We start from the raw sequence: 17,942 nt of genomic DNA on the forward strand, positions 1-17,942 counted from the left end.
GGTTCAGATTATTAAAAAAATTGTGTAATCATTTTCCATGCTCCTTTTTATTACTAAACCAAAATTATATAGAAAAATGTATGAGACTAATACTTGCACTCAACGACAGTCAGCATTTTTCTTTTCAGTTCCCATTTTTTTTAAATGGGGGAAAGTACAGTAAATCCACACAATATTTTCTGAAGCAAAATATACAGCCATATTGATAAAATGTATTATATTTGGATGGATGATGGAAAAACAAACGTTTAGCCAAGGTAAGTCTGAAATGACTCTGAAAATTTCAGTTTAACAGAAAATGAGCAGTAAGATCTGATAAGAATGGTATGAGATATAGGATCTTTTCAGCACTTCAATAAACATTATCTTTATGCCCAAAGTAATTTTGAATGGGTGTTGATAGAAATCTTTGTTCTAATGTCAGGCAGCAAGGTCCCATCATAATTCTGATACACTAGTCCTTTCTCCACTAGCAGTTTTACAGTAGCACCATAATTACTAAAAATCAAAGGGCTCTCTTGCTATTTGTTTCAGTCATCCAGATCTATAGATGTCTCTTTGCAGTTATGTAATTATGTCTGTCCAATTATGAATGTGGCACTATTCTGTTAATTAAAATAGAGATACATAAAACTTTTAGAATTTGGAGTCTCTTTCCCATTGTGCTTACTGTCAAGTTGTTTTCATTTTGTAAGAAGTTTCAAATAGTGTACGGGATGGGTAAGCAAACTGGTCTAGATGCAATTACCACATCCAGTACTTTCCCAGCGCAGTTTCTCCCATTGTAGATGAATGATGGTGCTTTGAAGGGAAAAGACCCAAGTCCAGAGAAAACCAATCCTGCCTCTGTAATGAGGCACTCACAAATCGGGACAATACGTTTAGGCAGGGAATTGCAAAAGGCAATAAAGAGATTGACAGCCTAGAAGGTGCAGTAGCCACCCATTCTTATAATGGTAATATTTTATGGTGGCAAGAGGAAGCTGGATGATACATTAAATCTGAGGTCTCCAACATTTATTTATTTATTTATTTATTTATTCACATGCATATTGGTAGCATATATAGATATAATACTAATATGTACTTGACAAAATAAATAAATAAAGGTTGGAGACCTCAGATTTAATGCATCATCCAACTTCCACTTGTCACCATTAAATATTACCATTATAAGAATGCACCTTCTATGTAAGTGATGGCGAACCTTTTTTTGCTTGGGTGCCAAAAGGGTGCGCATGCACGCAATAGCACATGCACATGTGCCCACAACCAAAATGCAATGCCCTCCTCTTGTGCATGTGTGCATATCCCCCCCCACTCAAGCAGACCTCACTGAAGCCTCTGGACTTCTGATAGGCCCGTTGGGCCTGTGGAGGGTGAAAAACGGCCCAACAGACCTACCGAAAGTTTGTTTCTGAACTTCTGTTAGGCCCACTGGGTCTGTTTTTTGCCATCGAAAGACTGGAGGCTTTCCTGAAGCCTGGGAAGAGTGAAAAACGGCCCAACAGACTTACCAAAAGTTTGTTTCTGAACTTCTGGTAGGCCCACTGGGTCCATTTTTTGCCATCAAAAGACTGGAGGCTTTCCTGAAGCCTGGGAAGAGTGAAAAACGGCCCAACAGACTTACCAAAAGTTTGTTTCTGAACTTCTGGTAGGCCCACTGGGTCCATTTTTTGCCATCGAAAGACTGGAGGCTTTCCTGAAGCCTGGGAAGAGTGAAAAACGGCCCAACAGACTTACCAAAAGTTTGTTTCTGAACTTCTGGTAGGCCCACTGGGTCCGTTTTTTGCCATCGAAAGACTCGAGGCTTTCCTGAAGCCTGGGAAGGGTGAAAACGGCCTCCCACTGCCCTCTGGAAGGCGAAAAATCAGCTGGCCAGCGTGCACATACACGCTGGAGCTGACACAGGGCAAAGTCTCACGTGCCCTCAGATATGTCTCTGCGTGCCACCTGTAGCACCCGTGCCATAGGTTTGCCATCACGGTTCTAGGTTGCCAATCTCTTTATTGCCTTTTGCAATTCTCTGCAAAATCCCCCTCAGCAAAGCTGGCTGAGGAATTCTGGGAGTTAAAGTTCACAAGAATTAAAGTTGCCATGGTTGGAGACCCCCTGTTTAAATGTATAGTCACACCTATGAGGATGTGGCTCAATAAAAGATAATGGCAGTGGGGAAAAAAAGCTAATTCCATGCTTGGCATTAAGAAGAGAATCGAAAATAGGTTGGCAAGTGTTTTATTGCGTCTGTACAAATCGATGGTGAGACCACACTTGGAGTACTGTGTACAGTTCTGGTCACCGCACCTCAAGAAGGATATTATGAAACTGGAAAAGGTGCAAAAAAGGGCAACAAAATGATCAAGGAAATGGAGCACCTCCCTCATGAAACCAGGTTGCAACGCCTTGATCTCTTCAGCCTTGAAAGACGGTGTTTAAGAGGTGTATAAAATCATGCATGGGATAGAAAAGATGGATAGAAAAAAATTATTTTCTTTATCACACAATACTAGGACAAAGAGGCACTCCCTTTGTCATAGGGAGTAGGTAAGGGAGCTCATAGGTAAGAAAGTGAGGACAAAAAAAGGAAAATATTTCTTCACCCAGAGGGTCGTTGGTTTATGGAATTCACTTCCAGAAGAGGTTGTGACAGCTATCAGCCTGGATAGCTTCAAGGAAGGATTAGACAGATTCTTGGATGCCAAGTGTAACATAGGTGGTTATTGAAACGGATGTCCAAGTGCTGCCTCTATGTTGGTTGAGGCAGGCAGGATTCCCTTGGGTACCATTTGTTGGGGGGTCAAGGGAAAGGAAGGGTTTTGCCTTCTGTTTCTGCTCAAGATCCCCATGTACAATTGGTGAGTCACTGTGTGACACAGAATGCTGGACTCGATGGACTTTGGCCTGATTCATCATGGCTCTTCAGAGGAATCATTGAGTCTGTCATCTGCACCTCTATAACTGTCTGGTTTGGTTCTGCAACCCAAGACCGACACAGACTTCAGAGGATAATCAGAACTGCAGAAAAAACAATTGCTGTCAACCTGCCTTCCATTGAGGACCTGTATACTGCACGAGTCAAAAAGAGGGCGGGGAAAATAGTTACTGACCTCTCGCATCCTGGACACAAACTGTTTCAACTTCTACCCTCAAAACTTTGCACACCAAGACAACCAGACACAATAATAGCTTTTTCCCGAACGCCATCACTCTGTTAAACAAATAATTCCCTCAACACTGTCAAACGTTTTACTAAGTCGGCACTTCTATTTTTACTAGTTTGTTCTCATCATTCCTATCACCCATTTCCACCCACTTAGGACTGTATGACTGTAATTTGTTGCTTGTATCCTAAGATTTTTATTAATATTGTTTCTTCATTGCTTATTTGACCTCTATGACAATCATTGTGTGGTACCTCATGATTCTTGACAAATGTATATTTTCTTTCACGTGCACTGAAAGCATATGCACCAAGACAAATTCCTTGTGTGTTCAATCACACTTGGCCAATAAAGAATTCTATTCTGTTCTATTCTACTTATGTTCTTATGGAACATGCTAGGAAGATTGCTGGCCTGAATCCCCCATTCCCCACCCGCGACCCAGTGAGCCTGCAATAGGCAGAATTCAATTACCAGAGACAACCCCCCCCCCCAGACAGAACAGGGGGGCAGACCCCACCGCCCCCAAGCAGGGCGGAAGGTTTGAAAGCGGACGGTCTCTGACATCAGGAGCGCTTCGACGCTCGCGACGTCAGGCCGCGGTGGGGGGACCGAACGAGCGTTGTGGCGCGCGACGGGCCAGGACTCCGCGCGGGGCTGCGCATGTGCCGTCGGGAGGGGAAGGAGGGTTATTTGGCTGTTGGTCCAAGAAGGCTGCTGGGCTGCTGGGAAGGTGAGTTAGAGCCTCGGGGGCGCTTGGACTTCAAGGAGAGGGCGTTGCGGTTCCCCTTTCCCCCCTCCGGCAGGGGAAGCTTCGTCCTTGGCTCGGGGAGGGAAGGCCGTTTGGGGAGGGCGGTCATCCCCCCGGCGTCCCTCCTTGGCCGGTCGCTGTTCTCGCGGATAGTAGTGGGGGGGGGGGGTGATCTCTACTCGGTCCGACTCCGAGGGTGCAGGTATCGCTGCCCCGCTGCCCCCCCCCTCTCTCGAAGGAGGAGGAGGAGGGACGTTCCGGAGCTTTTTGGGGTTTCTGCCCCTCTCGACAAAGCGAGGGGCGCTTTGAAGGGGCCTGCTTGCTGGCTTGCTGTAGTGCCGCTGCGGTTTGGAGAGAGGACGAGCCAGAATGGCTGAGATTGTAAACACGGAGTCCTCCTTCGCGGCCGCGCACCCTGGATCCACCCGTCGGCCCTGGGAGGCTTCCCCCCCCCCACCCTCCTCTTGACGGCGCGTGACAGCTTGTCGCGGTAAAAGATCCCCAAAACGGTTGGAGGATTTTTGTGCCCCCTTCCCCTCAGGGGTGGATCTTTGGCTTAGAAAAGCGCAGGCCTTGAAATCTTTGTTGTGTTAGTAAGTTGGTGGGGGAGAGTATATTTCTGGCTTGGGAAGCCCGTTTTAAAATGGAGGGTCCTCTTCGCCCGCAGTGAGCAAAATGCTGGTGCTTTCATTGAATATTTTCTCTCTCCCATCAGGAATACGAGGATGAGCCAAGGAATCTTTGCTTGATCGAAAGTAGAGCTGTCACCTATTTTCCTGCTTATCTTGGGAGAAGTTGGCTTCCTGTCTTTCAATTTCTTAATGTTTTTGGAGGCCTTTTAAGTCCTTCCAGAATGCAAAGATGCCCTTGATACTTTCCTTGAGGGCCTGGGGTGGTTTGTAAACAGGTAAAAACCTGGACTTGCTTAATTTTGGACTGTCTTATTTCTATATTGGGGAGAGAGGTGGGCTGCGGATCTTGGCTTTGCAGTCATCGGTGACCAAAAGAAATGGAGGAGAAGGAGCGATGTGATCAATTCAGCCTGACATTCCTATGCTAAATTCTCTCAAACAATTGTTCAAGGGAAAAAAATCAGAAGAGAAGAGAACAATATACTAAAAGCAATTTCTTCAAGTTAAGGAAGCGGGTTAGGAGAATGGAAGAACTATGGTTCCAATTTTGAACTTGCGTTTGCAGCTATCAAATAAGGACAACAATTGAAATCCAACTGCAGGTCTACTATTTGTACTGGAGTTGTCTATAAAGAAAAGGGCAGTTTGCTCTTTGTTCTTTTGAAAAAGAATCTTCAGAAACATTATCTCCAACCTTCACTTCAACACCACTTTTTTTAAAAAATGAGTTGCGTGCCATGGAAAGGTGACAAAACAAAATCAGAATCCCCAGACGCACCACAGGTGATGCCAGTGCACATTTATCATGAAAAACAACGCAGAGAATTATGTGCTCTCCATGCTCTCAATAACGTCTTCCAGGACAGCAATGCCTTTACACGAGACACATTACAGGACATTTTCCAGAGGTAGGAAAAATAGTTTTATCATATTATTGTGGAGGGTTTACTTATATTGCTCGGGTAGACTAGACTAGATCTTACAGTGATTTTTTGGATGTTTATTATTAAGCTCTTCTACAATTCAGTTCACTTTGATCTTCATAATTTAGTCTTAACTTCAGACAAAGAGGTAAAAGCCACTATGTTACACATTTTTAATGTAAAGACTGTAATGAGTCAATCAACACGGTAGCTTGGTGCAATTTTCTGTTAAGGGGAACTGATACCATTCATGATATAAAATTCAACTCTAGCTATTATTCCATTAAGTTTTTGCTGGAAAACCTAATCAGCAGGTCTGTGAGTGTACCTGTCCTTTTTTGTCCCCTTTTGACTGCAAGGGTTTCTGTCAAGTGCCTAAGTCCTTCCTCATTTATATATGAATAAAAGTTTGAAAAAGACAACTTAATATATTTTATATCTCTAGATCGATCGATCTATCTCTATAAATTATCTTTAACTGGGTGAAACATAGAATAAATTTTTTTAAACCAAGATACCTCAAATGGGCTAATTTATAAAATATGTTCAGAATCCATGACCCAGGACTCCCCTAGGAATGAAATTTGGGGAGGTTGTAGTTGTTTCAGAGCTACTGGCTGCCGCTATACTGCTGAGCTGCTGCTATAGTCACATGATCTTCATTTTCAATGTTCTGTGAGTTTCCCAGCCTGTCTCTCAATCCCCTGCTCCCTCCCCACCCAACAGCAATCACTTATCCACATAGTGAAAAGGGAAAGGAAGAGGGAAAGGAAGATCTCTGATGCTCCCTACCAGATTCACACAAGAAAAGTTAATGGGGAAGCCATCAGGAAGTCAGAAATTAGTCCTGCTCTCACTATTTTTTGCCCACCCTTGCTTATCTTGTTTCTCTGTTTAGGTAAGAAATATCTCTGAAACAATGACCCAGTGGGATGCAAATGGTATAGTTTTCTTCATTCTCAATTATATATTTATAAGGCTGGCTTTAACTGCTAGATTTTTTCTTACACATCTCTAAAAGGAGCAGGTGATAGGGTTATTTCTATATAAGTAACCTAGAAATCATCTTGATGAACGTTAAAATATTGTATCATTGAAGTCACTTTGGAATGGAGAAGATAATTTGAGATAAAAGTCCAGTGATGGCGAACCTTTTTTCCCTCGGGGGCCGAAAGAGTGTGGGTGTGCGCTATCGTGCATGCGCGAGTGCCCACAACCCATAATTCAATGCTTGGGGATGGCGAAAACAGCTTCTTCCATCCTCCAGAGGCTCCCTGGAGGCTGGAAACGGTCTGTTTCTCAACTTCTGGTGGGCCTAGTAGACTCATGTTTTACCCTCCCCAGGCTCCAAAGGCTTCACTGGAGCCGGGGGAGGGTGAAAATACCGCCCCCCCAGGCTCTCTGAAAGCCAAAAACACCCTCCCAGAGCCTCTGTGTGAGCCAAAAATCAGCTGGCCAGCACACACATTCACGTTGGAGCTGAGCTAGGGCAATGGCTCTGGTGCCAGTAGATATGGCTCCCCGTGCCATAGGTTCGCCATCACTGTAGTCCAATGATAACAAATCTTTTTTGGCTCACATGCCAAAAGGGCGCACACGCATGCTCACACACATGCTCTCCCAGTGCATGTACACAAGCCCCTTTGTGCCCCCATGCATGCACACAACCTCCCCCCCATGCCCGCCCTCATGCGCACAAGACTCACTGAAGCCTCCAGCCTCCTGAAGCCCAGGGACCACAAAAAGTGGCCAAAAGGGCCAAACAGAAGTTCGGAAACAAACTGTCCTGATGCCTGGGGAAAGCAAAAATGGCTAAAAAAAAGGCTGGAAATGAGCTAGCCAGCGCACGCATACATGCTGGAGCTGACATAGGGCAGTGCCGCATGTGCCCTTAGATACAGCTCCACGTATCACCTATGCCACAGGTTCGTCATCAATGTACTAGTCCAAATCCCTTACCTTCCTTAAAGAATTGCTATCACCCAAGTGCCATTCCTATCTGTAAATTGGCATTTCATGGCACCGGACCAGATTATCTCAGGGACTGCCTTCTGCTGCATGAATCCCAGCGACCGGTTAGGTCCCACAGAGTGGGCCTTCTCCGGGTCCTGTCAACTAAACAATGTCGTTTGGCGGGGCCCAGGGGAAAAGCCTTCTCTGTGGCGGCCCCGGCCCTGTGGAACCAACTCCCCCCGGAGATTAGAATTGCCCCCACCCTCCTTGCCTTTCGTAAGCTCCTTAAAACCCACCTCTGCCGTCAGGCATGGGGGAATTGAGATATTCTTTCCCCCTAGGCCATTACAATTTATGCATGTTATGTTTGTTTGTATGGATGTTTGGTTTTACAATAAGGGTTTTTTAGTTGTTTTAGTATTGGATTTATATGATGTTTTTTATTACTGTTGTTAGCCGCCCCGAGTCTACGGAGAGGGGCGGCGTACAAATCCAATCCAATCCAATAAATAAATAAATAAACAAACAAACAAACAAACAAATTAATTAATTTCCTCCAGGACCCACTGAAATACTTGCGTGTTAAAGTATCTGATTTGCATGCAGAATTGTCCAGGTTCTTGCAATTACTAGGTAATTGAGGAGAACTTCTGATATCACCTGAGCTTCTGCCTGTCAATACTGAACTAGATGAACCTTTAGTTCATCTCTCTCCACATATGTTTTACATTTGATATCAAACTCTAAAGTAGTAATAGCTTAGATTTGTTATGTATTTTACTATTACTGTTGTGAGTCACCCCGAGTTTACGGAGAGGGGCGACATACAAATCTAATAAATAATAATAATAATAATAATAATAATAATAATAATAATAATAATAATGGATTATTTCTGTTAAAAATTGTAATTGCAGATTGGCTTGAGTTGAAATGCTGTGCTCCCAGCTATTTACACATTTCATTTTTCAAACACTGCTTTATGGCTAAGTTTCTCTGAACATTTATAAGAAGTAATGTAAATAAATGCATACAATCATGCTTTATATTTTGAAATATGGTAATTTCTAATAGCTGTTAAAATCAAAACTATGATGCAGTTGGTTCAATAACTCTTTGCTGTGTTTATACCAATCAGAATTTTACCTTATCTGACTTATCAAGAAACAGTGCATTAAAAGTTAATTCTTGTGGATTTTGAATGATAAACTTTGTGAAATTTATCACTAGCCTGAGTGGGATGGACTTGTCCCATCAGGGGGAGACAGCTCCTCAGATACCCTAGACCAGGGGTACCCAAACCTTTTACACAGGGGGCCAGTTCACTGTCCCTTGGACTGTTGGAGGGCCGGACTATAAAAAAAAACTATGAACAAATTCCTATGCACACTGCACATACCTTGTTTTAAAGTAAAAAACAAAATGGGAATGTACTATTTAGAGGGGGGAGAAGGTCTGAAATTCATATATGTTTATGTTTTGTTTTTAATTTTCTTTTGTTGACATCTGATTGGCTATACAAGGTTTTCTTGGCTTATGAAAAATGTATAAAGAAAGAAGGAAGCACTTTGGCATAATGGTTAATAAGTTAGAAATATAATTGGTGTTGCACTTTTTGAAGGAACATTAAGGAGGAAATCTAATTAAAAGAAAATGAATGTACTTGGATGACAAAATTAGAAAATGGCCCCTTACCCTACCCTCCGGGCAGCTGAAAATCATCTGGCCAGCGCACACACGCATGCTGGTGGTGACATAGAGCAACGCCTTGCGTGCTTTCAGATACGGTTCTACATGCCACCTGTGGCACCTGTGCCATAGATTCACCATCACGGCCCTAGACCCTTGCCATGTAGGGCTTTAAAAGTAACAACCAACAGCTTGAATTGCATCCTGAGACAATCTGAATATAATGCAGTTAACACAATCAAAGTGTTACATGTACAGGATTGTGTACACGGCTGCATTCTGCATCAACTGCAGTCTTCAAATATTCTTTTTTTCTTCCTTCATCAACTTCACATAAACATCCACATACATACCGTAAATCATCTAGGTATATTTACTATTATTCTAATGCTGTCTCCTTTCCACCTCTTTAGGTCGCCTGAGTGTACTATCTTTAATTTTCAGTTTTCTCCCAATTAATCACTATAGGTTATCTTCCATATTAATTGTCCCTTGTCCCTCCTTCCTTATTTATCCTTCAAATCTATCCTGTTCATATTTTTAATTTTTGACCTTCCTCTTCCCTTTCCTCAATTTATATCTTTACTTGTTCTATCATTTCTAAATGTCCTAGATTTCTAATATTTTATTTTGCAAAACTCCCTTCCTCCTTTATTTCTTATTTTAATTCCTCCTCAACATTTAAACAAAATCGAATCTTACCATTACACATCCATCCATTGGTTGGTTATATTATCAACTTCCCAATATACAACCTCTCCTAACATCTAAAATCTCTTCAACATAATGTCAATTTTATAAATTATATTACAGTGGGTACGGAAAATATTCAGACCCCTTTAAATTTTTCATTCTTGGCTTCATTGCAGCCATTTGGGAAAAGCAAAAAAGTTCATTTTATTTCTCATTAAATGTACACTCAGCACCCCATCTTGACAGAACCCCCTCCCCTAGAAATGTAGATATTTTTGCAAATGTATTAAAAAAGTAAAACTGAAATATCACATGGCCATAAATATTTGGACCCTCATATTTTACTCACATGCTGTCCATTTCCTTTTGATCCTCCTTGAGATGGTTCTACTCCTTCCTTGGAGTCCAGCTGTGTTGAATTAAATTGATTGGACTTTATTTGGAAAGGCACACACCTGTCTATATAAGACCTCACAGCTCACATGTCAGAGCAAATGACAATCATGAGGTTAAAGGAACTGGCCAAGGAGCTCAGAGACAGAATTGTGGCAAGGCACAGATCTGGCCAAAATAATTTCTGCAGCACTCAAGTTCCTAAGGGCACAGTGGCCTCCATAATACTTAAATAGAAGAAGTTTGGCATGACCAGAACTAAGCAATCGTGGGATAAGAGCCTTGGTGAGAGAGATAAAGAAGAACCCAAAGATCACTGTAGGCTGCAGAAATGCAGAGTAGTAGTAGTCTACGGAGAGGGGCGGCATACAAATCTAATAATAAATAAATAAATAAATAGATGGGAGAAAGTTCCATAAAGTTAACTATCACTGCAGCTCTCCACCAGTCGGGACTCACTGTTGGGATTGTATTGGCCAGATGATGAGCAGTGCCTGGTTTTTTCCATACATACTGCTTAGAATTAACTCCAAAAAGTTCCATCTTCATCTCATCAGACCAGATAATCTTATTTCTCATAGTCTGGGAGTCCTTCATGTGTTTTTTTTTTAGCCAACTCTATGTGGGCATTCATATTGGTTCAGATCTCATTACCGGCTCAAGGTTGACTCAGCTTTCCATCCTTCCGAGGTGGGTAAAATGAGGACCCGGATTGTGGGGGCAATATGCTGGCTCTGTTAAAAAGTGCTATTGCTAACATGTTGTAAGCCGCCCTAAGTCTAAGGAGAAGGTTGGCATAAAAATCGAATGAATGAATGAATGAATGAATAAATAAATAAATAAATAAATATGTCTTGCACTGAGGAGAGGCTCCCTTTGGACCACTCTACCATAAAGTCCTATAAATATTCTTCAAGGATAACCCCATATAGAGCATGTTGCAGATATCCAACTGAGATAGGACTAGGCATGAGTGATCATGTGCAGAACTTTACAATCCAGATAAGTGTACAACATGAAATTTGAGCAAAGGGTGTCCTAGCCTCGACTGCCAGCTACTCTTTAAGGAGGAGTTGTGAGTTCAGGAGGAATGCAAGGTACGTCTGGGAAGTGCAAACCCAACCAGAGTTAATTATGATTTTATTTACAGTTTTATGATCTTTCTTGCCACAGTTGTTAAATTAAATGAATCACTGCAGTTGTTAAGTTAGTAACACAATTTTTAAATTAATCTGACTTCCCCACTGACTTTTTTTACGGGTAAAAGTTTTTATTTTTCTCCACTTATAAACAATACAGTATCATATATCTTCAATCTTCAATACAATGAATTTAAACTTACTGTCAGTATTTATCATCGAACAAATGCTGTCTCCTTTACTTTTGTCACCTGGAAAACTTCAATATAAAACTTCTTCAATATCCTTATTCAAACTTACAGTGCTACTTGCTATTACATCTCATCTATTTCCTTTCACTCATCTGTTAAATTTTATTACATACAGGCCAAAGTGCTTATTTTCAATTGTTTTACATCCTTATTTACTTCTTTACCCTTGTCTTATTTTAATTGCCCTTCAAAAAAAAATTGCTTAACCTTAAAGATGATCCATAATATCATCTATATCTTGAAAAATATTATCACAGCAATATCATTCCCAGGGAAAGAGAAAAAACCAAATTATATCAATTAAATCCATTTATTTTCTATCATTACATATTAACACAATCAGTTTATTAACACATCCTAATTGAAATATGGTATTCAAATATCATTGACTTTTAGATCATGTTTTCAAACCTCGGATTTTCTCTCTTTTCCTAAAATGTTTTTTTTAAGTGCAGTATGTTAAAGCCTTTCTTACAATCATATTTATTTAACATTAAGTTTATATTCTTGTTTTAAGATAATTTGCAAACTTGTGTTGCAGATTCTGTAATGTTTTCTGTATGCTAGCAGTATTTTTGTCAAGAAATGTTTGAAAATAGGAAAATTACAGACTTATTAATTCATATGTGGCAAGAACTTTGAGAGAACAATGCAGTTTTGTGCTGCAAGTGCATACATAAATTGTACTGGCAATTTTTAATAGGAATCTTTATTCAACATAGCTATCTAAGTACCTCTTATGATTTGGCATAGCAAACTCTTTATTTCAAGCATTGATATTCTGCAAGGTAATGTCTAGAAGAGTTTTTCCTAATTTTATTTTTACAGGAAACACTGCATAACTTGGTCTCTATGTGTGTAACTGGCTTAAAGTACCGTATTTTTCGGAGTTTAAGATGTTTAAGATGCACCTTAGTTTTGGGGAAGAAAAATGGGAGTGGGGTGGAATCTACCTACCAGTTATTTTATCTGGCTAGTGACCTTAGTCTGGTCAGCTTCAGCACATTATTTTATCCCCTGGTTAAGTCTGAAAAAAAATATTTGGAGGGAGTAGCAATGAAAACAAGCCTGCATGCTGTGAAGAGCCGAGAAGATTGTTAGCACCTGGTTGGGCTGGAAAATAAAGCTTCAAAAAAGCTATATTCGGAGTATAAGATGCATCCAAATTTTCAGCCTCTTTTAGGGGGGAGAGGTGCGTCTTATACTCTGAAAAATACGATAATCTAATGAATTCCATGATCAAATGGGAACTTGAACCAAATCTCCACGTAATAGCATACAGTGTTCCCTCGATTTTCGCGGGTTCGAACTTCACGGAAAGTCTATACCACGGTTTTTCAAAAATATTAATTAAAAATACTTTGCGGGTTTTTTCCCTACACCACGGTTTTTCCCACCCGATGACGTCATATGTCATCGCCAAACTTTCGTCTGCCTTTAATAAATATTTTTTTTAATAAACTTTAATAAATAAATATGGTGAGTAATAATCTGAATGGTTGCTAAAGGAATGGAAAATTGCAATTTAGGGGTTTAAAGGGTTAAGGGAAGGCTTGTGATACTGTTCATAGCCAAAAATAGTGTATTTACTTCCGCATCTCTACTTCGCGGAAATTCGACTTTCGCGGGCGGTCTCGGAACGCATCCCCCGCGAAAAGCAAGGGAACACTGTATTGAGAACTGAAGAGATATCTACTTTCTAACTAGCTTGTCATTCCTCCATTATCAGCTAAGAAAACTGTTCACATGAGTCATTAGGATATGGAGAAAGTCTTTGCCCCAGGAAATAAATTCTAAAGGAAGAAAACAAACCAGTTATTGAAACCTTATTCTGGCTTCTTTCAATGAATCTTTGTAAAGATTTTTATTGGTGGAATCATGATGAGACAGCCAAGAACCTGACAAGGCATTGCATTGCATTGGCATCCTTCAGTCTCGAAAGACCATGGGATCCTACTCTGGATTCCCTATTTTATTATTTTATTTTATTGACCTGACAAGTCAATACCTTAATTCTTATAGAACGTTGTCTTATTGTTTATTTCTTTGTATTATTTATTTGATGTCTAGGCTATCTCCCAACACCATGGTGACTCCACACAAGAAAAGTATGCTGGGGAATGGAAACTATGATGTGAACGTCATCATGGCAGCTCTTCAGACCAAAGGTTACGAAGCAGTTTGGTGGGATAAGCGCAGGTAAAGTAAGAGCATACATTGATTTTATTTATTTATTTATTACTTAGATTTGTATGCCGCCCCTCTCCGAAGACTCGGGGCGGCTCACAACATGTAAAAAACAAATCATAAGCAATCAGACAAATTTAAAATATTTAATATTTAAAAAACCCCATATGCTAACAGTCACACACACAGACATACCATGCATAAATTAAACATGCCCAGGGGGAGATGTTTCAGTTCCCCCATGCCTGACGGCAAAGGTGGGTTTTAAGGAGTTTACGGAAGGCAGGAAGAGTAGGGGCAGTTCTAATCTCTGGGGGGAGTTGGTTCCAGAGGGCCGGGGCCGCCACAGAGAAGGCTCTTCCCCTGGGGCCCGCCAACCGACATTGTTTAGTTGACGGGACCCGGAGAAGGCCCACTCTGTGGGACCTAATCGGTCGCTGGGATTCGTGCGGCAGGAGGCGGTCTCGGATTGCCATTAGGGATAGTTGAAAGGATGTAAGAATTTACTTTCTCCTCTCCTCTTTGTTCAGGGATGTTAACGTAATTGCCCTTTCCAATGTCATGGGTTTTATAATGAATCTGCCCTCAAGTCTCTGTTGGGGTCCACTGAAACTCCCTCTTAAAAGGCAGCATTGGATCTGTGTCCGAGAAGTGGGAGGAACCTACTATAATCTTGACTCCAAACTAAAGGTTCCCGAATGGATTGGTGGTGAAAGTGAGCTCAGGTAGGTTGTCTTTGTTAATCTGAGAGCACACACTGAATTTACCATCTGAATAGCATTGTTTGGCTTTAGGCATTGGAAACTCCCTTCCCTTTCTCCACTAATCTTTCTAAAATTAATCAAATGTTCCAAGAAAGATAATTGAAATTGTCTCACTTTGGATTCAGTTCTTGTACCTTTACATGTCAAGATAATAAAACAGTTGTATTTTTATGTAATTATTTTCACTGCTTATGGCAGATAAAAGTTTTAAACTGAGATACTCAGTATTGGGAAATTGTATCAGTTGTTGAATTCAGTAGATTACATTTGAATTAAACAAAATTTATACAGCTCATTAAAGTATCTAATGCAAAGATCAAGCCTAAATAGCAGCAGAAGTTAGATTTTAGCCAAGTTAGCCCTCAGACGGGGTTTCATAAAATCAAAACCTCAGGTTTGCTGTTTTTCATGTGTTTAAAATAGCTTATTCTCAGGAATACAGTATAGATGGAAGCATCTGAAAACATTTATTTCAAGTAGTGGCTGCTGAATTCAATAAAGATCCAACCGCATTGCATGAAGAGCATGCACTGTTCTTCATGCATTAATTAGACTTCTTTGATTATTACAAATTGACAAAGAAATACTTTTTTGATTATTAGTTTGTGGCTTTTTCCAATAACATATGCAATGAGCATTTTTACAGTGACATTTTATAAAGCTAAACAGAGCAACATAGCTTTATGCTTGGGTTAGTCAAAGACTCAACAATATAAGCAAGCTATTTTCGAGATAAAATGCGCTGCTGTATTTGATAATCTTACACAATACAATATATCATATTGAAACTCTTGAATTCTTAAATTTCAGTACTGTAGAAGTTTAAGAACAGCACAAACCTAGCCATTGGGAGCAATCCCACTTTTATATTTAAATTGGTTCTCAATCTCTGAATATATAATTTAGTTATCTCTTCCATTGCCACTTTATTCCATTAACTAACTCCAGTAAATCCAGCAAATGTTATCTATGCCTCATTTCATTGATTCAAGTCTCTCTAGCTGGAGGACATAATAAAAGAGCAACAGATAAGAGAGTGGAACTTTTCAGAATAGTTTGCATATTCCTAGCACTCCGCTGTTTACAAACTTTATTTGTGCCTTTTTGTGCTTTCTTTTTATTTCCACAGGAAGTTTTTAAGAAACCAGCTGCAAGGAAAGAACTGTGAACTTCTACTGGTAGTACCTGAGGAGGTAGAAGTACATCAAAGTTGGAGAGTTGATGCATGACCTGCAAAATATCTTATCTTTGCACTACAGTACTGGTCCTTCTCCCTTCCAGCTTCTAATGTCCTTTGATGTGGATAATGAGAACTATATTCTCCCCAAGAACTTTCCATTATGAAAGTGCAATAAGGCAGTCACAAGGAACTGTCAGGGCCAAACGAGATTGTTGAAGCCGGATTTAGAAGAGGTAGAAGCCAGTTTTGCATTCTTTCATTATAATGCATAATGCATTAGAAACGGGGTATTGGAATCCTCTCCATTAAATTCTAATTCACTTTCTTACCCACCATCCTAAAATAACTTTATATTGAACTGTACACTACTGTCTCCAGGAGTCTCTCTATAGTTCGTTTGTCTCTCCCTTCAGGAGAGATTTGAGGCCAGGCATGTTCCCTTCATATCAATGACTCCCTTCTCTACCAGACTTAAAAGTTGAAGAAACTTGCAAATGGCATGGGTCTCTCAGGAAATTTAAATACTCTTATCAATGGTATGGTGCTTGTGGATTCCCTATTTAAATAGCAATTGTGCCAACAGTTAGGGGACATATTGACAAAACGGGACCATAATTCTGGAACTCCTATTGGAGTTTGGGGCTTTTCTTTGTCATACTTGACAATTTTTGGTTTGAGAATGAGTGAATAATTTGGGGAGATAATTGATGCTTATTTTTCAAAAACTTCAAATATTTTTGGTTAAGTGGGTTAGGTATAGCCTCTTTTTATTTATCTTTGTCCTGAAATTCAGGGAAATAATTCACTGAGCAGGGAATATATCAACAGACTTCTTAAGGATGAAATCATGAAATAAAAGGAAATTATAGCCAAGTTTTTGTAAGGTAGAACAAGGGCAAATGTTAATTTTGCAACCTATTGTGGGGAATAAACCCAAGGATTAGAGTTTGGTTCCTATTTCAGCTGATAATAGCTGAGGTTAAAAAGTTTCTAGGGAAGTTTGATGCGGGTAGATGAAGACTATTTAAAACAGGTAAGCTGAGTTACATTCTTCCATTCCATCCGACAGGAAATCATAATCGCTCCTTTCCCACTAAATTAATAAAAGAGCTGAAGACTGTCAGGAACCTTATTAGTTTCCCCTTTCACTTCATCTAAGTGTGCCTCATTCTTGTCACGGTTTTCCGTTGCATTTTTCATTAAGTGTCATTTACATTAGTACTGTTGTATCAGGAATAGGACCTATGTTTCCAGCGTCATCCTGGTAAAGGGCAAAAGTAACTCTTGTAACTGTAAAGGATGCCTTTTGCTTTCTATTTTGAGTAAAAGCAAGATAGACACCTTTACATTTTGTACTTGAACTCTAAATCAAAAACTTTGAAAATGACAATGAGATCAAGACAAATCCTGTTTATTGATGTCTGGATAATCTGCAGCCATATACTGGTGAAACAGAATCGACACTTCTCTGCATGTACTACAGTCCAAACAGAATACTTCTAGTTTAATAGAAGCTCTTCTTCTGGACTATACATTCCAGTGGTAAAAACCAGCTGACATTTTTACACATACATTTTTCATAAGCAGAACATTAGGCCTGAAGTTCTGCTTCTGACCTGAAGCCATTTTTTTCCATGAATTTTTAAAATATCAGCAGTAAAGACACATTTCTTTATGCTGACTTAAAATAGCACTTTGGAGAGACCTTGTTTGCATGGAAGCCAATGACCAGTGCAAAATATACAAATACTTTTTAAAAAGTAAATCTATTTCTTTCCTCTCAATATATTGATGCCATTGTTTTGGCCATAGGGAAAGTGGTGTGATTCAGCAGCTCAGGAAAAGGGAACATGTAATCATACACACTTCAGAACCAGAATTATGGCACGAGAGAATAATCAGCCCAGTCCAGTCGCTTGGGAACAGAAAAACCCATGATTGTTTTCTTGCTTGTTTGGTTTTGTTATAGCTTTGTCTTGGGTTTGTTTACAGAGATGTATTTTGTTTAACCAAATATTAAAAATCAGAAAACCTTTCCCAATGTCCTGATGCTTGTGTGGAAATTGCACTGCTCCGTTTGTAAAAGTGGAACAAGTGTGTACATCAGAAATCAACTGTAACTTTCCTCATTGGTCTTTAAGATATTCTACCCAAAGAAAAGTTCAGAAGCATAGATTATTTTAGAACTCTAAATTGGCCTAATAATAAGTCCAACTAATAAATAAA

General features: G+C 40.1%; 1 protein-coding gene across 1 annotated transcript; it reads left to right on the top strand.

Annotated features, from left to right (window-relative positions):
• Window positions 1–3,733: 3,733 nt before the first annotated feature.
• On the top strand, window positions 3,734–17,751 carry JOSD1 (Josephin domain containing 1). Its single transcript, XM_070756113.1, has 5 exons — window positions 3,734–3,894; window positions 4,628–5,452; window positions 13,656–13,784; window positions 14,303–14,497; window positions 15,666–17,751. Exons 2-5 carry the CDS (start codon window positions 5,268–5,270, stop codon window positions 15,763–15,765), a joined length of 609 nt encoding a protein of 202 aa, XP_070612214.1. The 5' UTR covers window positions 3,734–3,894; window positions 4,628–5,267; the 3' UTR covers window positions 15,766–17,751.
• The last annotated feature ends 191 nt before the right edge of the window (window positions 17,752–17,942 follow it).

The sequence above is a fragment of the Erythrolamprus reginae genome, chromosome 6, assembly GCF_031021105.1.
Source record: "Erythrolamprus reginae isolate rEryReg1 chromosome 6, rEryReg1.hap1, whole genome shotgun sequence".
NCBI classification, from domain to species: domain Eukaryota; kingdom Metazoa; phylum Chordata; class Lepidosauria; order Squamata; family Dipsadidae; genus Erythrolamprus; species Erythrolamprus reginae.

What these genes read in the sequence shown, in the direction of transcription:
- JOSD1 (XM_070756113.1), top strand. Translation starts at nt 5,268, where the DNA reads ATGAGTTGCGTGCCATGGAAAGGTGACAAAACAAAATCAGAATCCCCA. An exon ending in TTACAGGACATTTTCCAGAG is followed by an intron (nt 5,453 to 13,655) that starts GTAGGAAAAATA and finishes TTTGATGTCTAG; the next exon opens with GCTATCTCCCAACACCATGG. An exon ending in GTTTGGTGGGATAAGCGCAG is followed by an intron (nt 13,785 to 14,302) that starts GTAAAGTAAGAG and finishes CTCTTTGTTCAG; the next exon opens with GGATGTTAACGTAATTGCCC.